Here is a 15,315-nt window from a genome sequence, read left to right as displayed (position 1 = left end):
GCAGGGACACACGCACGCGGGGACACAAATGGAAATTGGGCTTCAAAGCATTCAAAATGGAAAACAGGAGACACTTGACACAGAGTAGTCACAATCTGGAACAAACTCCCCAGTGATGTGGTAGAAGCTGAAAGTTTGGGAACATTTAAAAATGAGACTGGATAGGATCCTTGGATCACTTAGATATTAATGGACACCAAACGAGCACGATGGGTCGTATGGCCTCCTCTCGTTTGTAAACTTTATTATTAAACTTTATTATTAAATATTTACATCAATACATTTTTAAAAATTTAATGTAAATCTATCATGCAGAATAATTAAGTTGTTACTTAAATGATTGGCAATTCTATTTTTTAAAATAACAAAAATTTCTGCAGGGTTTGTGAAGAAAGGTGGTCGCATTCTTTTAGCGCAGATTTGTGCAGTTCTGTGCAGATCTGCAGGATCCAACCCATCCCATTGGTGGAGCTATGCAGATGTGCGCAGATCTGTGGAAATTTGCATTACACGAACACTATCGGCGTTATTTGATGAGATGCGTCTCAGGTTAGACAGCGTAGTCTCAAGCAGCCGGTGTAGCAAGTTTATTGGTAGCGGAATGTTATGACTCAATGACACAATAAATAGTAAATTATTTAAAACTTTAAAATACCGATATGAGGGTATAGTAAAAGTCCAAACCGGTCTGTAAATGAATACCGGTATATCGTTTTTTTTCAGTATTCTGCCCAGACCTATAGCAGCGATATCCTTCTTGGTGTGTGGAGCCCAGAACTTTACACAGTATTCCAGATGAGCTCTAACTAGCACATTGTACAGTCTGAACATTACTGCCTTTGTTCTAAATTCTACACTTTTGACAATATACCCTAACATTCCGTTTGCCTTTTTTATTGCTCCCCCCCACAAATTAGTTTATTAGCAGCATGGAGTGTAAACCACGTACAGAAACGATTACTGCTTACAGTTACTATCCGAGTGTATTGAAAACTCCAACACAGATTTCATTGGACAGGTGCAGTGCAGTGACTAGTTAAAAATAAACTGAAGGATAATAATCGTATCGGTAGCAGCAGATTTTATAAAAAAAATTTGAACAACTAGACTGTGTTTCAGGCTGTCGTCCTGTGAATAGTTTGTAGGTCTGTTGTGTAACAGCCCCACAGAGACAATCAGTATGAGGGTGAACACGATTTAGTTAATGTGTCCATTTACAAGTTAAATTAATGAATTAAATAATACAGCAGATCTGGGTTTCCCTCTAAAACATTATGGACTGGTTTAACAAATGCGTTTAAAGCGTGCACGCCTCAGTCATGGAGTTTATAGTTAAATTATAACCTGGTATATTGCAGCTGGATGATTAATCGTGAAACGTGTGTATTTTGTTTCAACAGTAACTTGCCCTGGTTAAGGACGTCTGCTAAGTAAATTAAAAATAATATGGCAAAAAGTGTCGTTTGCAGTTACAAATCTGTAGTAAGAGTAATATGTTAAGGGAGTCAAGTTATGCCATTTAAAATACATACCTACTAGCACATATCTCAATGATTAAAATAATAATAATAAATAGCAAATAATTTATTGTTGCATATGGAAAAGTTTTCTTACAGTAACGTAATGCGTGTCTGAATATAATGTTGTCTATACACGTTTAGCTCTTAATAGAAAAATGTATTTATTACGCGGTCTCCAATCATGTAAAGCAGAAAGAATAAACTAGACACTTAAGTCCTTTCCACATCAGGCTCTATCGCTCGTCGTGTTGTTCTCTGTCTTTGTTTTTAAAACGAAACAAACCAAACCCACAATTGCTCTGCTCCTTCCACAACAAATTAACTTCCGACACGGCCAGGTTTCACAGACAGCTCTGGCGCATCGCTGAGCAAATGGGTCCGAGGCGCCAGTGTTTCAGTGGGTGCTCCTCTCCGCGGGCAAACTGTCACTTCTCTGCATGTTGCTGCTGCGTCACAGAGGTGAACTGGACTGCAGTAACGAATTTTCGACATTATCGAAAATATATCTAAACCTCTTTATATTGTTATCAAGAGAAGTAATTACTGCAATAATTATTGATATCAATTTATCGCCCAGCCCTAGCGCATCCACAGAGACAGTGAAATGTGTAAAGCTGTTCGAAAGAGGGCTAAGCATTTCTTTAACTTTTACCTGCAGAGATGCCTACAGATGTAAGGGAAGTGAAAAGGTGAACAGGGGCGACTCTAACCTTCATGGTGCCCTAGGCAAGATCAGTGCTCCAAAATATAAATTATGTAGAAAAGTCTGTGGTGGGATTTAATATAGCGAGAGTCTGTGTTACTGAGGGTCCTCCACCTGTGATTACATGTTTAAGAAGTTTTTCTCTGATCATTATACAGACCACTTAACTAAACTATTTCATTTTACCATGTTTCCAAACCACACTAGACTACCTGTCTACACTAAATCAAATCAGAAACATACCTGTGTGTTCGAGTAAAAAATAAATCGCATCTCAATAGCTGGCTATGTATATAGCTTTTAGGACATTAACATTGTAGATTTGTGGTAAATTAATTGCACTGCACATATTTTACACTTTTAACAGTTTTCATTTACTTTGTCAAAGTATTTCCATGGAGTACTTTTCTCTGAAGAAGTGATTGTTAGCCAAGGTACATTCTAGTTTAGCCAATCACAGACAAGAAATAACAAATACAACAGTAAAGGCTTTAAAATAACGTAAATACATTTTTTTTTCGCATTTTGTATTCACTTGTTGATAGTGGCCATTGTTAACGAGAAGTTGAATGTTCGACTATCCCTACTTATAAAATTGAATATATAACTGAAGCGGAGACAAAAACTGAGTTTTTAATGAGTGTTAAGCACACAGTTTGCTGGGAGAGAGTGTGCCCTTTTGCTATATGACTTGTCTTAAAGTGCATATTATTGTTAATTGCTTTTGTGAGCATGTGAAACTGAGGCAGAGGAGACAAATGGAGAGCATGAAGACACCTGTTTTATGGTCCTGTGCACTGGAGACTATGAGGTGAATTGCAACTGAACACAATACAGTTTTGCCCCATTGTGTGTTCCAGTTTAGGTAACCTTCTTCAGTGACGGAACAATGAATGTTGAAATTTGATATTTCTGTTGTTTTTCATGTTTGGTATTCGTATCTTATCTTATTGTGGTTGTACAAGCTGAATATTTCCAGCTTCCATGGTAGGGAAAGTATGAAAGCTCAAAAGTTATGCCCCGTTTCCACTGCTGGATGTGTCTGGACGGTTTTGTGGACGTTAACTATCTGGTGCCAGACGTGGCCGTAAGTGTTCGTCACGCCCACTAAGGAAATATTTATCTTTCAGAAGAGGAGATGTTTGCTTGACTTGTAGACAGACAGGGAAGAAATCAGCAACATTATGTCGGAAGATATAATCTCAAGTGCCGTGTGGAATCGCAAAGAAATTAGTTTTATTAGCAGCATGGAGTGAAATCCATATACAGAAACAATTGCTGCTTACAGTTAATATCCGAGTGTATTAAAAACTTAGCTTTCACAGGACCCCGGTGTAGTGCTGTGACTAGTTCAAAATAAATTGATAGCAGCCGATTTTATTAATATTTTATGAACAACTGGACGGTGTTTCAGGCTGTCGTCCTGTGAATGGTGTGCAGGTCTGTTGTATAACAGCCCAGCAGAGAACCGTATGAAGGCGAACATGATTTAGTTAACATGCCCATTTACAAGTTAAATTAATTAATAATAAATGCATCCATAAGTCCATAAATGCCATGAGTGAAACGTGCACACTTTAGTTAAATTATAACCTGCAATATTGTAGCTGCTGTTACTGTATCATTAATCGTGAAATGTGTGTATTTTGTAAATTAAGTAAATTAAATACATCAAAAAGTATTGTTTTGCAGTTACAAATCTGTAGTAAGAGTAATAAGTTAAGGGAGTCAAGTTGTGCCATTTAAAATGCATATCTACTAGCACATATCTTGATGATTACAATAATAATAAATAGCAAACATTTATTTTTATTGGTGCACATGGAAACGTTTTCTTACGGTAATGTAATGCTTGTCTGAATATAATGTTGTCTATACATGTTTAGCTCTTCATAATATCTCTTAACAGAAACGTGTATTTATTATGCTGTCTCCAATCATGTAAAGCATAAAGAATAAAAGAGATACAAAAGTCCCTTCCACATGAGGCTCTATTGCTCTTAGTGTTTTGTTTTTGTTTTTAAAAGAAACATAAACCAAACCCACAATCGCTCTGCTCTTCCCACAACAAATGAACTTCTGACAACGGCCTGGTTTTACAAAAAGCTATGGGACGTATCCAAAGACGGACACGTCCGGCACGGCACGGCATGGCATGGCATGGACGCTTAAGCCAGTGGAACCGAGGCATTACTGAGGAAGCCTCTCACAATGCGACACAGCAGTGTTTAGCCATACGACTGTCCTCACCTCGTAGATAGTTTACTTTTCTGGAACTCATGATGACTCGCTATGATGCTAATTTGAAAGATTAATAATATAAATATGTTATCTATTTAAACCTTAGTTCTAGTAAACAACTTTGCTAGCTAGCTACAATATCTATGGCAGATGTGGAGGGCACGAAACAGGAAGTTCAGGGACTGACTGAAATTTAAAAATAAATATGCACAGCCTATAGCCTACGTAATGGCAGTCTTTTTGGGTAAGTCTCTACTAGGGATGCACCGATCTTACAACTCTGGGCTGATAATGATAGCCAATATTCATATAACACTAGGTTTCCCCCAGAAATTTGCATAGGCAGGGTGGTCAGTTACCAAATTTGACGCAGGTGTATGTTTGAGATTTGTCGAAGGCGGGGGGGGGGGGGGGGAAGAGGTTCCTAGAGAAAGAGAGTGGGGTGCAGCCTCTTGAGCTTGGGGGGTGGGAGAGGAAACACTAAACACAAATTGCTGATAATGATGCCAATATTTTGTTATTTACTTATTTGTTCCCTGGCATAAAATTAATCTTTATTTTGATATTGATATTATGCCTTTTAATTAATACTAATTAAATTATACTAGAAAGTGATGGAACAACTGTAACTTCATTTATGTAAAATTCTTTTACAGCAAACGTTCTGTTTTTCCATGTATTTTAATAAAAAAAATACTTCATCACAAAAAAGGCACAATGAATAGAACAAATTTTATACTGAATAAAATAAATTCACATCTCTCTTTGTGTGTAATTGTAGCTAGAAATGCTGGAAATACATTGTTAGGCTTTATTAACAGAAATGCAACAGAATAAATCATAGTAATAATATTTTATAATAACACATCTGAGAAATGACACCAACTAGGCAGTGTGTAACAATGCTTAATATGCTCAACCAGCCTCTGAAAGCCAACATCCTCCACAACAGAGAAAGTATTGCCCTAGATCAGTGGTTTTCAAACTTATTTTTAGGTGACCCACATTTTTAGAAAGACAAACCTTCACGACCCAACTAACAATGACTATACAAGAAAGCACTGAATATGCAATCAGACAAAGTTCATATGCCTCAAATTTCTCACTGTCCAATATTGTTATATCACTAGAGTAGTACTGCACGATTAATCATATCGCACTCACGATTGTGATGTCAGTCTGTGTTTATATGATGGCAAAATGCTGCGATTTTTATTACGCTGCTAATAAAAAGATGACCAGTCAGTCTCAGTTTAGGCTGTGGCGCGTATGGTCATGTTATGTGACTTTCTGGTGTGCAGCGTGGAGACCGACACTGAACTGGTGGCCAGAAAAAATGCTACCTCTGTTATTTGGCGATATTTTGGCTTTAAGATAACCGACACTGAGCAGAGAGGTACTGTGCAAAATCTGCAAAATTAAAGTTGCTATATCCGTGGCAGCACGACAAATTTATATCAGCACCTGAAACAGCACAACGAAAAGTATGATGAATGCATGACGGTGAAAGCCCTGATTAGTAAAGAGACAGCTGAACAAAACAAAGAACAACCTGTAAGTCGAACAAAACAAAGCACAATTACAGATGTGTTTGCAAGTGTCACGCCTTCACAGATATATAAAGAAATCACAGACTCCATAACGCACTGCTTGGCAAGAGAAAATTTGTATGTTCTTATTTATTGTTCTATTTATTTTATTTAGCTGTTGTATTGAGAAAATAACAAGTTTGCATTAATGCAAAGATGTTATTGTTATTTAATTTTGAAAAACTAATATTTTAATTTGAAAACACTGTGCATTTCTAGTTGTTGTTGCTGCTGGTTTGTATGTTTGAGTTGAGAAATGCACATTTCAGCATTATCAGTAATCTGTGTGTGCATTTTCCTTGATAACCAAGCACGTTGACTCTTGTTTATTATATCGCAATCGCATATCGCAGTATTTACCTCAATAATCGCAAGATGACTGTTTATTTCATGTTCTTACTTTTAAGTAAAACTTTTATTTTAGCAAATGCACTGTGTTTATTCATTTCTTGAATCTGCACATTACATGAGCAATAATAACTTTGGGTCATGCACCCAAAAAAAAAAAAAAAAAAATCACAAAGAAAAATTTAAACAAAATTGGATGTCACGGGGGAAAGAAAATCTGAAATAAGAAACATTTAGATATAAATAGTTGAAATACTTTCCTGAGCTTCTACCACTTGATAAAGCATGTTCCACTGAATTACAAATGTCCATTCTGCTGTCCTGACCTAACACATTTAAAATAGGTCCACACATTTTTTCCTAACCAGGTGCATCCAAAGAACATATTAACAATAAAGCAGGATGACATTTAATTACATCACAGTTTGTGCACGGCATTTATATTTCTTTAAAGGAACATGAGTAGAACAAATTGGACGTGTATTTACAATCGGTAAAGCAGCACCATCAGTCAGAAATATCAGCAATTTTAAAGTAATTCGATAGGTATTGGTCGATTATTGGCAAAATGTATCCCTAGTCTCTACCAGCTTTTCACATCTGGTTCCTGTAATTTTTGTCCATTCTTCTCGGCAAAATTGCTCTAGCTCTCTCAAGTTGGATGGGCACCATTAGTTAACAGCAACTTCAACTTTCATCTTGCCCTCAATCCTGACAAGTTTCCATCTCCCTGCCGATAAAAAGCATCCCCAAAACATGATAATTTAGACAAAGCTGTAGGCCTACCTTTACCAACTGACAAATGTTTATGTGCTGAGAAAATTTATCGGATTAAATTTTCCTTAACACATCTTGATCCATTTTAGCTGTCAGTTATGTAATTAGACTCATTACTGCAAATTATTTTAATATAACCAATCACCTTTTAAACACCAAAGTCTTTAGATCTGAACTGCCTTTGCTGAGTTTTGTTTCATGTTGAGTATGAAGAGAAAAAATTATGAAAATGTTTATATATTGACTGATGTGCAGAAATTGGCCGATTTGGTAGACACCACCTGTTACCTGTGAGATACATCAAAAGAGTAGCTAAGTTTGTTTTGATCTGGACTCATGGGCAGTGTTCCAGTGTGTTATTTATATATTTGGTATACCTGGCACCTTGTTCTAAAATGTGACTTTGCTCCAATTCATTTTTAACCGCAGTGCACAAAGAGAGAGAGGGCTAAACAACTCAAAGGTATTGAAATACACATGCAAAAAACTTGAATTATGCGGTTTGTTTGTTTGTTTAATTCTTTTGTGTAAGTTCTCTGTACACTGATGTTTATGAAATCAAAATGCATTCATCTTTTTTGAGTGCAAGGAATTCCCAGTGTTTGTTTAATTGCAAACCATATTAAATACCGTCGACTTCCTACTGTTGTTTTAAGTTACAAATGTATGTGAATAAAGTGGTATACTGATACGATTTCTTGTTCCAGTTGTTATTAATTGAATGAAAACTCATCAAGAGTTGTTACAAAAGTTATGCTGAGAGTTAAGGTTAATCATTGTAGGCCAAAAACCTCTGAGATGTAGAACATCTTGGATCAACCTTAATCTTCCTTTTTGATAGTGGTAATGTTTTGCTGAATCACAGTGTGGTTTGGAGTAAAGATGTAATGATAAGCGTTTTCTGGGCCGATACTCCTAACTGATGATTACCCAAATCATATCGACTGATACCGATCCCATACCTATAATAATAGTACATTGCATTTTAAAATACTGTTTATTTTTTTCCCCCATTTATATAAAATGCTGACATGATGTTTTTTAGTTTATTTTGCTTGTGCTTCTAGATACATTTGGAAGCAAAATACACACACAGACATTCACTATAAAAATATAGTTTGTAACCTTACATCTTAGTAATGACTTGGTACTCAACAATGAGATGTAGCATGGAATGACAAGCCTGCTCTGTGCAGTGTATCCAGGTTTTTAAACTATAAATCAAACTATCAACTAATCAAATGTTCTATTGGAAAAAAAGAATTGACTAATAGAAAGACAACTGGTCATTTAATAAACTTAACACGTGCTGAATACATTGTGTTCTGTACAACAACAACAAAAAAATAAGATTAGAATTAACCGTATTAGGCAGAAATGTCCAATAGTAACTTGGGACATAACTCAAAAAATAAAAGATAAAAACTAAAAGTAAAATGGATATATAGACCTATATCCATCTTACATTCATGGCTCTATATTAGTTTCTTACTCATAGATATAGCCAAAAATGTTTGGATGCTGATCATCAAGAGCAATAAATTCCATTAAACGGTTTGTGATTTCTTTAGCTCTGGCATTTCCACTTCTAAATTTCTGATCGTTTAAGTGCTGCACGGAATGATAGTTGTTTCGGCACACCATTTTCCTGTTCCACCTCTTTCTTTTCCATAGCTGTCTTTAAGTAGTCATTATATTCAGGGAACTGGTGCAGTTCGACGTATGTATTAAATTTGTTGTGTTGAAATCTTGACCGGTGTTGCCACCATGTGAAATATTGTTAATTTTCTGACACAAAAAAAGCACTCCTTTAAGGCATATGAACTGCTACAGATCACACGTTACACACTACAGTTAATACCACACTTTCTCATGGCTTATACGTCACAGAATTATATGCTCAAACGCACATATTTCTGAACAATATAATGACCAAACAAATCCGATAGCCGATAATGTAGTTTCTCGGTGTCGAATACGATAACAGCCCGATGTATCAGTGCACAAAGTTTAGAGTCATGAAAACATTCATATACGATTAGAGATCAATTTGAATTTAAAGTCTAAATTCTGAAGCTTGGTGAAGCAGCCAGATGTATCTCCCGTCTCATTTTAATTGTCCCAGACAAATGATTCAATTAAATATGTATCTATATATACGTTTTATAGATCACTGATTCTTTTACTTGTTTTTTTCCCCAGGTATGTCTGGGAGGGTTTGAGATTACGCCTCCAGTAACGTTCCGCCTTAAGTCTGGCTCCGGTCCAGTTTTCATCAGTGGACAGCATTTTGTTAGTAAGTGTACATTTTCGGACATATTTTCAAGTTAATTTCTCAGTTTCTTAAAAGCGCAGCATGATTACAATGTACTTTGACGTACAGATTTGTTTCCATATTAAAATAATTCCAACTTCAAAGTTCTTCTGGCAAAAGTCATTTTACTTAGATGCTCTTACCCCATTCTCTGAGGAATGTTTCATTACCCAACCAAAAAAAAAAATACTAATAATAATAATTGTTTTTACTAAATTTAGTAAAGGGTATTGCATTATTATGCATGCCTTACAGAGAACTGTTCAAAACCTACACAATTAATTGAATGCAGTAGGTTGTATATTGATATAATAGTCATGCACAACTGCAACTATAGAGAATCTGGTGAAGGATTACAATGTAACCACCTGACAGATAAATGCAGCATGAACAAGGGACATTGTTATCTTGAATGTTTGTTTCATACCAACACAGAACAACTGAGTTTGTGCCACTTTACTAGAAAAACTGAAAACCAAACTAAATGTAACTTGGACAATTATGGAAAAAAATATATTAGTAAATTGTCAGCATTGTCTGTAGGCATAGACTGAAAACTTAAGGACAATTGTCCAAAGGAAGAGACCTAGAAATAGTTGCACTTGCCATTAATGTTCAAAAGGAACACACAATGACAATACCACAGTTGCTTACAACCCAAGATTCACCCAATAAGAATCTTATAGGGTGCATTTAGAAAAAAACGTATTCTATCAGAATATATTGTGGAAAAGAGAAATGCAAACGCAAGCAGCACCAGATTTCTAAAGCGTGTTATGCTAGAACAGAGCCCTTCACTGCTCAGCTCCCTAAAACCCCCAGTCCCATGCCTCTCGCTGTAGCCTATTCTTTTGCCCTCTTAGCTTCCTTTTCTGACCAATCAGTTGTGACTTCTATAATACCCTGTGCCCATTCTTTCCCCTCCTTTGCCACAATTTAATGGACAGAGCTACTGATGACCATCAGCAATGTAGATTTTACCCGTCTTCCCAGAACATACCTGTTTGTATTGCACTTTTTGGGTCCTTCAAGCTGCTCCTCACATCTACAAAGGGATCTACAGCACTGCACTACAACAAACCCCTGTCATAGCACATGTGCACATACACCGATCAGCCATAACATTATGACCACCTTGCCTAATATTTTGTAGGTCCCCCTTTTGCCACCAAAACAGCCCTGACCTGTCGAGGCATGGACTCCACTAGACCTCTGGAGGTGTGCTGAGGTATCTGGCAACAAACTGCGATGCAGTGTGTGTTCCGACACCTTTCTATCAGAACCAGCATTAATTTTTTCAGCAGTTTGAGCTACAGTAGCTCGTCTGTTGGATCGGATCACATGGGCCAGCCTTTGCTCCCCACATGCGTCAATGAGCCTTGGCCGCCCATGACCCTGTCGCTGGTTCACTGCTTTTCCTTCCTTGGACCACTTTTGATAGGTATTGACCACTGCAGACTGGGAACACCCCACAAGAGCTGCAGTTTTGGAGATGCTCTGACCCAGTCGTCTAGCCATCACAATTTGGCCCTTGTCAAAGTCGCTCAGATCCTTACGCTTGCCCATTTTTCCTGCTTCTAACACATCAACTTTGAGGACAAAATGTTCACTTGCTGCCTACTATATCCCACCCACTGACAGGTGCCATGATTACGAGATTATCAGTGTTATTCACTTCACCTGTCAGTGGTCATAATGTTATGGCTGATCGGTGTATATGAGCTTTCAATAAGAATTAAGTAGAATTTGGTATGTTCTTCCATCTAGTACAAAAACTGAAACAAATATGAAGTTGGTGTTGGAAATGTTCAGGCTTTTCCAGGCTGGAAGATAGTCTAAATCTTATTGTATTACTTAAAAAAAAAAAAAAAAAAATAAATAAATAAAAAAAAAAAAATATGAAAAATCTAAAAATAGACATGAAAAAATTTACTTTTTATAAAAACATTTTTTTAATTTGTACTATGGGAACATGTATGTATTTGGTGGTACAACCTATTGTCTTTTTGTTCCCCCATCCAGAACATTGAAAAAAATGAAAAATTAAAAACAAATCTGTAAGGCCGTGTGTCCACCAAAGCGTTTTCTGCAGCTGAAAATGCCAGGCGCTCGTCTGAAAGCGCCCAGCTGTGAGCGCTTGTGAGCGATTTGGAGGCGCAGCGCCGTTTCAGTGCTATGATACGGAGTATCCGTGGAAGTAATGTGTTGAAGTACCTAATGTCGCAGATAGTTTGTGTTGCTTACAAATACTGAATATAAAAATGTCGGCACAAGGTAGAGGGAAGCCTGAAGCACGTAGAGAGAGAGGTGTTGTATTTGTCCTGCCCCTCCTCCGCTGTGATTGGGCTGCTGGGTAAAAAGTGACAGTGACGAGCGCTGCGTTTTACCCGAAGCTGAACATTTTCAACCATCGGCGACCAGGAAAAAACGCCCAGTGCTCAGCGTAGAATAGACGCTCAGCGCTGCGTCACACTGCTGGCTTTTTAAAAACACGGTGTTCCCATTGCAAACAATTGAGAAAATACGCTGGCCTCAGGAAAAAACGCTTTGGTGGACACATGGCTTAAGGGACTGATAACCTTTGAAGTATTTCCAAGAAGTGTCAGTATATGATATATTCCTTTTCCTTGGACCGGGTACTACAGGTTCAAAGGAATCAGACGATGAAGATGCAGATGAAGAGGAGCACAATACCTCACCTGTGAAAAGACCATCTTCGTCCATGCCAGGATCCAGTCCTGTTGTGGTACTCACCTTATTTCTAAATACTATAGGTGTAGATAGGCAGGAATCATGAGTCGCCCTGTTTGCAATGTAGGTTGTGACCCATAGAAGCAAGTGATTGGACAAGTATATTTGGAGTAAAATGTTCTCTGGCCCATCATAAGTTAAAGGACAGTTAATGGACACCTAAGGCTGCAGTCAAAAAATGGCAAGACATTTGCCCAGTTCAGGTCTTGTGATATTTGTGCAGTCTTCTCTCAGGGCAGTGACCGACTAGTTCCTGAAGGATTTTAACAGGATACAGCACATCTCCTGGGTGACTGTAGTGTCAATGGCATTTATTAGACTCTGTATCTGAATAGTCCATCCTTGTGGTTCGTCTTTGTCAGCCTGCCACAAGTCAGTGAGTGCATGTTATGATTCAAAAGAAAATGACTGGACTGCTAGAAATGAAAGCAGTTAAACTGGCCAATACCATTTTCTAGGCCTGTTGTACAAATCTCAGCTGCTTCAGGCTATGTATGATGTCCAAGGCCACACTAACTTTTTTTTTTTTTTTTTTTTTATATCCATCAATAGAACTAATTTTAATATTACAGCCACACTACCACACTATACAGTAAGGTGTATGTAGTCTCTGATTTGTTTTTGGGAATGTTTTTTTGCAGAAGAAGCTGAAACTTGAAAAACAGGAAACTGAGGAGGAGGAGGAGGAGGAGGAGGAGGATGACGCTGACGAGGAGTAAGACATTATTTTTTCAAACTTAGTTTCAATTGAAGTTTGTTTTCCCAAACTATACTTGTTATTGTTTCTGCGTGGTCAAAGAAACTTCTATTATTGTATTATTCTCTCACACTAGTTAATTCTATTCTGGATAATGATCTGATTAAATGTCATTGTCCAAAGCTGGCATATAAGCAGTACACAGCTAAGCAGCTAAACAATTATGTTTGGTTCTCTTTGACGTGTTTATCCTTCTAGAAACTCACAAACAAAAGAATATTCAAACTCTTCCTGTGCTTCCATGTGGTAGCCATTAATTAACTGCAGGTAGTTTATTTGGCTTCCATTTGCATTACTTCACAATCAGTTTCAGTTAAAACATTTTAGACCCCTTGCTTCTCAAGGTAATGGAGATCACTTCAATTAACAACAAAATCGCCTACTTTTCACAGTGATGATGATGAGGATGATGAGGAGGAAGAGGAGGAAGACTCCTCAAAAAAAACACCACAGAAAAGCTCTGCAGTCAAAACTCCACAGAAGGTATGTTCTCTGTTCTTCTGAAAAGTCACTGAATGCAATATACATTTTTGATAGCAATGGAAATACCTAAATACGTGTGTCTACTGTGCAAAATATGTTCTAGTAGAGTGCATTGTTGTGAAATGTCATTGCAGGTGAACATATACAGGTGATCTATGTAAACTGTAATACAAAGAAAGGCAAGATGCTAGTCTGCTTATAAACCTTCTAAGGGTAATGTTTTGTTGAAGAGTCAGTGTTTTTAATGCAGTCTGATGCAGACTACAGTTCTGCAAATCTGAAGATGTATTTTTTGTTATTGGTAAATGATGAGCATAATCACTATGGTAAAGTTGCGATTATATTAACTATGAGTTTTAGTTAATGAGATGGATTTAAAAACTATGAAAGGTACATTTCATTTATTTGTGTAGCATGAGTTGAATAAATTACTTTGGTCTAGAATTAATTTGGCATTTTAATTTCTATATAATCTTACATACCAATACATGCTTGGTAGAAGATTAATGTATGACAAAATTTTAAAATGAATATGCCCATATTAACATTTTACAATTTGATAGTAACACCAGTCATATAGTATTTAATAGGTAGATATTACTAAAATGGAACACTAGGTGTCTCAGTTGTAACACTGACCCTGTCATTCATTCAAATCCAGCAAATGGTGTGTTGTAAATTTAATCACAGTGTTCACTGTGATGGATGCTTTTTTCCCTCCCCAAGTGTATGAGAAGTATAGGAAGACATTTAAAAAAAAATTTAATTGGTTAAATATAACCTTTTACAATGTTAATTAAATCCAGCAAATGATACTGTACACTGCACAATGTATTTTACAGATGTTATACTATTTCATTTTTTAATTTGTTTTGATCATTGAAATTCACAAAACCCTTTGTTACTACATTTTATATTTCCTTATGAAATAAAACTGTTTTATTAGCTATGAATGGTGTAAAATAGGAGTTTGCTACTCTGCTGGTTAGCAACGTGGTCGGTTTGTGTCACAAGTGTGTACATCTTCAAACAAATACATTCAGGTTTATTATTTTCAGGCTTTAGGTTTATGAAAAGGAATTTGATTCTCATTCAGAAAGATGACATTTTACAGAATGTATTTTAAGAGATGAGTTTTGTTAATTTAATGTCAGCTATTCATGTCCAGAATGTACAGTTAAATATAAGTTCTGATTCTCATACATGAAAATGTAATTTTAATCAAATCACTTTACTTTTTGAATATTGAATTGCTCAGCTCAATTGTATTTCAAATTATAAGTCAATGATGAAGTATTATTTAAACTTTTTTTTTCCTAGTACAGCAGATGTTCATTGATAGCAACATGGGTACTTGAGGTCTAGGCTAGTGTGGTCTGACCAACAGATCTGAATGGAAGCACTATTCAACTTTGCCAATGACATTGACCTTGAAAGGACATGGTTAATCTTGAAAGTGCTCATTTTATAGTATAAGCCTTGGGTATTTATTTACTTGTTCAAGAAATTCCCTGTGAATTCCCAAGTATTTTCCTTTGTAGCTTTGCAGTATTTTGGAACCGGCTGGAGTTGGGCAGCTATTATTAAATTGGATAGCCTTTTTAAAATCACATGGAAGCCATTAAAAAGTATAGAGTTCTCCTTAACTCTGACTGCAACCTATTTTATCATACAAATAGTAATTACTAATGGGCATTTTTTTTTCTTTAGACTTGCATAACCTTATATTACCTGCTTTTACAAAATGCCTTTAATTACTTGATTGTGTTATTTAATACAAGTCTGGATTAGACACTACAGAGTATTTTTTTATTTACCATCTCCAAGCTTTA

General features: G+C 36.5%; 1 protein-coding gene across 3 annotated transcripts in view; it reads left to right on the top strand.

Moving 5' to 3' along the window:
- The window catches only part of npm1b (nucleophosmin 1b), a 65,482-nt gene that overhangs the window by 23,170 nt on the left and 26,997 nt on the right, over positions 1-15,315 (top strand). For all 3 annotated transcript variants that reach the window (XM_066719692.1, XM_066719691.1, XM_066719693.1), the window contains 4 exons: positions 9,381-9,474; positions 12,138-12,238; positions 12,885-12,958; positions 13,393-13,483. In XM_066719692.1, the coding sequence (XP_066575789.1) occupies positions 9,381-9,474; positions 12,138-12,238; positions 12,885-12,958; positions 13,393-13,483 (360 nt within the window). The remainder of the gene's footprint in view (positions 1-9,380; positions 9,475-12,137; positions 12,239-12,884; positions 12,959-13,392; positions 13,484-15,315) is intronic.

This window comes from Amia ocellicauda, chromosome 13 (assembly GCF_036373705.1).
Source record: "Amia ocellicauda isolate fAmiCal2 chromosome 13, fAmiCal2.hap1, whole genome shotgun sequence".
NCBI classification, from domain to species: domain Eukaryota; kingdom Metazoa; phylum Chordata; class Actinopteri; order Amiiformes; family Amiidae; genus Amia; species Amia ocellicauda.
The sequence above is the reverse complement of the archived record's forward strand: the minus strand, read 5'-3'. Positions and strand labels throughout refer to the sequence as shown.